We start from the raw sequence: 8,311 nt of genomic DNA on the forward strand, positions 1-8,311 counted from the left end.
CGCTTTACTATTTTATAGTATAGGGAATATAGTATTACATTTACTAGTAAACAAGTTGTTTAAAATGAAACTTTACATTTTTATTTCATTTATGACCTTATGACAATCATCACTGATATCCAAACCTCTATGATTTATTTACTTGGAGTAAACAGCCCTAGTGATTCAAAAAATTCTTCAAGTTTATGCTCATTGAAGCTTCAAGAACAGTTCAAATAATCCAATATAAGCACATATAGATCAATAAGAGTAATACTCACCAGAGCAGGGAATACTCTCTGATCCTGACCCCGCCCCCTTCCAGACAGGTTTGTACAGCCTTGCAGTAGGGGGCTGCCTGGGTATTGGAGCTGAATGACTTCTAGTTGGAACCTCTAGAAGAGCACAAAGTTTCACAGTGTGGCTTTAAATCAGATAGCTTTAGTTCAAACACAAACAAATTGGAGGGGCAGGATGAATTATTCGTTAATGATTGATTAATAAATAAAATAAGCTATCAAATGTTAAATAATAAAGGGATATTTTTGCTAAAAGTATATTTGCTGAATGGCATTCATGTGAACATCATTTGTGTTTTTGTGAGTGCATACTACTCTTGGAAAGCTACCGCTACCGCCCCCTAAAATCAATTGCATTTTCGCTAGGCTGGATTTATACAATGAAATTTTCAAAAGGATTTGATTGGTTTAACTTAACCTCCTACGACCTGGCATCCACATGCGTGGACATCACATTTTGGCTTGTCTAAACCACAACACAAAATTTTGCTCTACAAGGGGCCTGGTTTCCTCTTACGAGGATGTTATACTACCACCTAGTGGTGGCAGAAGAGTTTAACACATTACAGTTTTGATTCAACATGGCTGACAACACACCCAGAAGTTTGGACGGGAAATCCCAATACAAACGTCGACCAGGTAAAGAAATTGATCAGATTTTGTGTCTGATTCTTTTTCAGATATGTATAAAAGCGTTCAATGTTTGTTATGAATGTCAGATTTTACAAAAGTTAGCAACTCTAACGATTTACCATGTCTCTAAACATGATGTACACATATGTGGACTTTCGGACTTTGTTTAGTTAGTTTAGTTGACAGGGCGTCATATATGCTAACAACATAATGTGAGAATGACATTGTATTTTGGGATGTTTTAGGTAGAAAAATAGTTTACTACAGTACAAGCAGATATAACATGTTTCATAAATAAATCTACATATTTTTTCTATTAGATTTTTTTCCTCATGATGTTTTATTTTTTCCAGAGCGTTATTCTCTGTCACAAGCACTCGAGTTACTGGAGTTAATTAGTGGAGACAACTCAGAGGTGGAAGATTTGTCAGACACTGATGACCTTGTTGGGGATACTGAATATCAACCCCCCCCCAACAAGAGCCAAGCAGCAGTGAGGAGGACAGCAGTGGGTGTGATGACCCCATTCCACAGACCTCTCAGCTTATCAGGGGACGTAAACGTCACCGTGATGAATATGAAGGATATCGTTCAGATCGTGACATTGCCAGATCACGCACTCCTAGACGTCATTCTCGAACACAGCAAGAGCAGGCTGATATCTCAAACAATGTCCCTGAAGAGACAACACCAGGACCAAGCCATCAAGAACAGTCCAAGGAAGGACGTGGGATGCAATGGAGGGCCTCTCCACTAACACCAAATCAAGCCCAGTTTGAGCATGAGGAGGAAACTGTGCAGAACAGAGAGAACTGGACCCCACTGGACTACATAGAACAGTATATTGATAAAGATTTAATGAAAATGATAGCAGATTGTTCTAATGCTACATCACTGGCTAGAAATGGGGCCCCACTCAACACATCAACTGATGAAATGTATCATTTTTTTTTTGGTGCCTGTATTTTGATGTCTTGCGTACCTTATCCTGCAATCAGGATGTACTGGTCTAAAACCTTAAAATTCCCTGCCATCACTGAAAAGTTCACACGTGACAGATTCTTCAGACTGAGGCGATCACACATATTGATGATGTTCCAGAGGATCTCAGAGAATGTGATAAATTCTGGAAGGTGAGGCCATTTCTGAACCGCATTCTGAAAGGCTGCAAATCTCAGTATCAGTACTATTTTATAGTATAGGGAATATAGTATTACATTTACTAGTAAACAAGTTGTTTAAAATGAAACTTTACATTTTTATTTCATTTATGACCTTATGACAATCATCACTGATATCCAAACCTCTATGATTTATTTACTTGGAGTAAACAGCCCTAGTGATTCAAAAAATTCTTCAAGTTTATGCTCATTGAAGCTTCAAGAACAGTTCAAATAATCCAATATAAGCACATATAGATCAATAAGAGTAATACTCACCAGAGCAGGGAATACTCTCTGTTCATGACCCCGCCCCCTTCCAGACAGGTTTGTACAGCCTTGCAGTAGGGGGCTGCCTGGGTATTGGAGCTGAATGACTTCTAGTTGGAACCTCTAGAAGAGCACAAAGTTTCACAGTGTGGCGCAGGGGTTTACATAAAGTTACAACTCATACAAAGTGACAACTCACATTTGAACACTTTTAAAAAGAGGAGGGGAAATCTGAAGAAAAATGAATAAATGATGTGCTTGGAGGAGGGGGTATGACAGGAGATGAAAGGATTGGAGTGCTTTCTGTGAACTTTTGGCTCTCTTTTTTGGTAACACTTCCTCCTCGCTGTCATTGTCCGTGTCTCCAAAAATGAATAAATAAATAAAAATGACAGTGTGGGAGAAGAATATTAAAGAAATCTATTAAATATAAATGTTGATCTGAATAATCTCTTATTAATACAATAACTGCTTCTACTGAATGAAGAGCAATATCATACAACTGGTAAATAGGAACATTCAAACACTGGTTTATGTTTTCTCCTGCCTCTAATCTCCTCCTCTTGAGTCAGGGGTTTTCTTAGCTGCTGTCTTGCTTCTAAATAACGATCTGGGGGGGGGTACAGTTTGGCTTTAAATCAGATAGCTTTAGATCAAACACAAACAAATTAGAGGGGCAGGATGAATTATTCGTTAATGATTGATTAATAAATAAAATAAGCTATCAAACGTTAAATAATAAAGGGATATTTTTGCTAAAAGTATATTTGCTGAATGGCATTCATGTGAACAACATTTGTGTTTCTGTGAGTGCATACTACTCTTGGAAAGCTACCGCCCCCTAAATCAATTGCATTTTCGCTAGGCTGGATTTATACAATGAAATTTTCAAAAGGATTTGATTGGTTGAAACTTAAACAAAACTTGTGACACTTGTGTTGCATAATGTAAAGCCTCACACAACTCACTTAAAACCATTCTGAAGCTCAGCCACAGCAATAGCTTGCGGTTATCACAATCGTTTTGGCTGGCTGTAGGATAGACAGACAGACAAAAAATCGCAGAACAATAGTGCGGCAGGCCCCGGCGACGACGGCCGAGAGGAAGGCGGGGCCCAAACGCTCAGCGGCGACGAACCTCAGCAAGGACACCGGGGAGAGAGCCGCGAGTGTGGAGGGGGCAGAGCGCAAAGCCCGAGCTCCACCGACGGACGCGAGGCACAAGAGTGATGGCGGGAGGACGACGAGGACGCTGGTGCCAGCCATGAGAGACACCAGAGCAAGGAGTGAGTCCCGAGCTCCGCCGAGCTGAGCTGCCAGCTAGCTAGGTACTCGTTCCCTCTCGGCTCTGGTGAGCACCTTTAAAAAGAGCTGAGATGGAACAGAGCGAGAGAGAGAGAGAGAGAGGGACAAGCAGCAGTAGGAGACAGTGTGGAGAGCTGAAAAGCTCAAGGAATAGACTCAAAAGTCTAGCCAGCTTGAGCCACTGAAAAGTGGCCAGCTTAGTGTTGGTTGTGTTTCCGTTGTTTATTTTGTGTGGAAATAAAGAAATGGCTGCTACTACCAGGAATCCTGCCTCCAGCGTCCTCCTTGAGCCTGGGGTAACACATGCCTTGCTACAAACAGATAGATAGAGAACGGCAGAACAACAGATAGATAGAGATAGATATGTACACAACTGCGGAACAATAGATAGGACAAAGAATTGCAGAACAATAGAGAATTGCAAAACAACTGATAAATAGGATAGAGACACGATAGAATCCATTAAATTAATGCAAGTAATGTTGATGGAACTGAAACAAATCTATGCAATGGCTGGAGAGCAGAAGAAACAAAACCTGAGTTATTTGAAGTAGCTCACAAGATTTTTTTCTTGTAACGTCTTAATACAATTTTTTATTGTTTAATTTTATTCTAACGTTATCTGGTGTTTACTGGCAAACACTCACTTAATGCCCAGATAAATGTTTAAACAAACTGGTTAGGTGCTTTTACACAGTGCTGTACAAGGATAAAGATGACAATTTAAAAAGATCCTATTTTTTCTCTCTGGTTGGTGGACAAAACATGATACAAAATTATACAGCTTAGTTGAATACTTTATATTTGAAACTTTCTTGTAGCATATTTACTGTAAACAACATGTATGTTTTTGTTGTTTAAGTTTTTTGACTAGTAAATAGATTTTACTTGACTTTATAAATTTTGTTTCCATTTCTATGAGAATGCAAAACTGTTCTTTCGTCTTCAGCTTGTGCAGCCCATGACCAGCAGCTGTGATGTTTTTGCCATCACACACACTCCCTCTTGTGCTCTATTGCTTAATAATGCTCCTGCCATTCAGCTACAGCAAATAAGTTGCCAGTGTAAAGCCCACTTTTGCAGTCCCGCTATACTTGAATAAAGAATTCACATTTTAACGGCGGTAGTTCCAGGGTTATATAAACTAGAAACTATGTTGAATACAGTTTTGTAGATTAAACACATTTACATTTAGGAGTCTTGTGACAACTCAAAAATATAAATAACATGGGCATATCATTTTTAATGAGGGCCCTCAGAGGCATTTACCAAATAACACCCAAATATTTAGCCTCCAAGTTGTTAACTTTATCAATACATAATGACTTTGTATGATATTAAAACATTTATTATTATAATTTCTTCTCTTTAAGATTCTAAGACGCTTTACTATTTTATAGTATAGGGAATATAGTATTACATTTACTAGTAAACAAGTTGTTTAAAATGAAACTTTACATTTTTATTTCATTTATGACCTTATGACAATCATCACTGATATCCAAACCTCTATGATTTATTTACTTGGAGTAAACAGCCCTAGTGATTCAAAAAATTCTTCAAGTTTATGCTCATTGAAGCTTCAAGAACAGTTCAAATAATCCAATATAAGCACATATAGATCAATAAGAGTAATACTCACCAGAGCAGGGAATACTCTCTGTTCATGACCCCGCCCCCTTCCAGACAGGTTTGTACAGCCTTGCAGTAGGGGGCTGCCTGGGTATTGGAGCTGAATGACTTCTAGTTGGAACCTCTAGAAGAGCACAAAGTTTCACAGTGTGGCTTTAAATCAGATAGCTTTAGTTCAAACACAAACAAATTAGAGGGGCAGGATGAATTATTCGTTAATGATTGATTAATAAATAAAATAAGCTATCAAATGTTAAATAATAAAGGGATATTTTTGCTAAAAGTATATTTGCTGAATGGCATTCATGTGAACATCATTTGTGTTTTTGTGAGTGCATACTACTCTTGGAAAGCTACCGCTACCGCCCCCTAAATCAATTGCATTTTCGCTAGGCTGGATTTATACAATGAAATTTTCAAAAGGATTTGATTGGTTTAACTTAACCTCCTACGACCTGGCATCCACATGCGTGGACATCACATTTTGGCTTGTCTAAACCACAACACAAAATTTTGCTCTACAAGGGGCCTGGTTTCCTCTTACGAGGATGTTATACTACCACCTAGTGGTGGCAGAAGAGTTTAACACATTACAGTTTTGATTCAACATGGCTGACAACACACCCAGAAGTTTGGACGGGAAATCCCAATACAAACGTCGACCAGGTAAAGAAATTGATCAGATTTTGTGTCTGATTCTTTTTCAGATATGTATAAAAGCGTTCAATGTTTGTTATGAATGTCAGATTTTACAAAAGTTAGCAACTCTAACGATTTACCATGTCTCTAAACATGATGTACACATATGTGGACTTTCGGACTTTGTTTAGTTAGTTTAGTTGACAGGGCGTCATATATGCTAACAACATAATGTGAGAATGACATTGTATTTTGGGATGTTTTAGGTAGAAAAATAGTTTACTACAGTACAAGCAGATATAACATGTTTCATAAATAAATCTACATATTTTTTTCTATTAGATTTTTTTCCTCATGATGTTTTATTTTTTCCAGAGCGTTATTCTCTGTCACAAGCACTCGAGTTACTGGAGTTAATTAGTGGAGACAACTCAGAGGTGGAAGATTTGTCAGACACTGATGACCTTGTTGGGGATACTGAATATCAACCCCCCCCAACAAGAGCCAAGCAGCAGTGAGGAGGACAGCAGTGGGTGTGATGACCCCATTCCACAGACCTCTCAGCTTATCAGGGGACGTAAACGTCACCGTGATGAATATGAAGGATATCGTTCAGACGTCATTCTCGAACACAGCAAGAGCAGGCTGATATCTCAAACAATGTCCCTGAAGAGACAACACCAGGACCAAGCCATCAAGAACAGTCCAAGGAAGGACGTGGGATGCAATGGAGGGCCTCTCCACTAACACCAAATCAAGCCCAGTTTGAGCATGAGGAGGAAACTGTGCAGAACAGAGAGAACTGGACCCCACTGGACTACATAGAACAGTATATTGATAAAGATTTAATGAAAATGATAGCAGATTGTTCTAATGCTACATCACTGGCTAGAAATGGGGCCCCACTCAACACATCAACTGATGAAATGTATCATTTTTTTTTGGTGCCTGTATTTTGATGTCTTGCGTACCTTATCCTGCAATCAGGATGTACTGGTCTAAAACCTTAAAATTCCCTGCCATCACTGAAAAGTTCACACGTGACAGATTCTTCAGACTGAGGCGATCACACATGATGATGATGTTCCAGAGGATCTCAGAGAATGTGATAAATTCTGGAAGGTGAGGCCATTTCTGAACCGCATTCTGAAAGGCTGCAAATCTCAGTATCGACCACAATGCATTTCCATTGATGAGCAGATGATTCCATTCACAGGAGCTTGTCCATGCCGACAATATCTTCCAATGAAACCAAATCCAGTTGGCATGAAAAATTTTGGATGTGCAACAGCAGACGGTATTGTTCTGGACTTTGAAATTTATCAAGGTGCAGATGCACTCCTTGAGCAGGTTGAACAACCAGGGGATCTGGGTTTGGGAGGCTTGGTGATAGATCGTCTGTCTCAAACTCTGCATCCTAATACAAACATTTACTGTGATCGGTTCTTCACATCTATCAAAGTTATGGAACACATGATGAAGAAGCCGATGTATGTAACTGGTACAGTTATGAAGAATCGGGTCGCTGCAGCAGTACAGAAGCTACCAACTGACAAAAGAATGAAAAAGGATGGAAGAGGTACCTCAGCACAAGTTACCACTGAGGATGGAAAGATTTGTGTGGTGAAATGGTATGACAATAAACCAGTGTTGATGATGTCTTCTGTTCATGCTAGAGAGCCAGAAGACAACTGCCAGAGATGGGACAAAAAGCTGAAACAATATGTGACCATCTCGCGACCAAATATCATCCGTGAATACAACTCCAAGATGGGTGGAGTTGACCTTGCCGATAGAATGATGAGTTACTATCGCATGAGTGGCCGTACAAAGAAATGGACACTGCGGATGCTAATGCACTTTACAGATTTGGCTTTAGCCAACAGCTGGCTGCTGTACCGCAAAGACCTGACTGCATGTGGCACGCCAAAGAAGAACATCATGCAGTTCCTTGAATTTCGAATGGAAGTGGCCATGACCTTCTTGGCTCAGCATGCCAATGACAGCTCTGACGTTTCAGAACAGGATGACCCAGACGTGTTAGTCCAAGGGAAAAAGCGTCCAGTGAAGGCGGTGCCCCATGTCTCATTCCGCCGGAGGGCCAATGCACATCTGCCAGAGATGGTAAACATGAAGAATGCAGCGCGCTGCAGAGCAAAAGGCTGTTCAGGGAAAACTCGAGTGCGGTGTGTTACATGCAAGGTGTTCCTGTGCTTACAGGGAAATCGCAACTGTTACACAGCATTTCACACATAGATGTAAACACGTTCCCACAGGGGGAAAAAAAAAAAAAAAAAAACGTTTGAAGTAGCAGTTTTGGAATGTTAATGACATGCAATGTTCATGCAGAAATTTAAAAGAACAGTAAATAGAAAAATGTATGTTTTTTACATTA

At 39.6% G+C, this 8,311-nt stretch overlaps 1 protein-coding gene across 1 annotated transcript in view; it reads right to left on the reverse strand.

Moving 5' to 3' along the window:
* Window positions 1-8,311, reverse strand: part of LOC119263026 — a gene marked incomplete at its 5' end in the record, with an annotated part of 159,720 nt that overhangs the window by 25,707 nt on the left and 125,702 nt on the right. The window contains 3 exons of the mRNA XM_037536664.1: window positions 261-374; window positions 2,351-2,464; window positions 5,288-5,401. Coding sequence (XP_037392561.1) covers window positions 261-374; window positions 2,351-2,464; window positions 5,288-5,401 — 342 coding nt within the window. The remainder of the gene's footprint in view (window positions 1-260; window positions 375-2,350; window positions 2,465-5,287; window positions 5,402-8,311) is intronic.

Source organism: Pygocentrus nattereri, unplaced genomic scaffold (genome assembly GCF_015220715.1).
Source record: "Pygocentrus nattereri isolate fPygNat1 unplaced genomic scaffold, fPygNat1.pri scaffold_74_arrow_ctg1, whole genome shotgun sequence".
Taxonomy (NCBI): domain Eukaryota; kingdom Metazoa; phylum Chordata; class Actinopteri; order Characiformes; family Serrasalmidae; genus Pygocentrus; species Pygocentrus nattereri.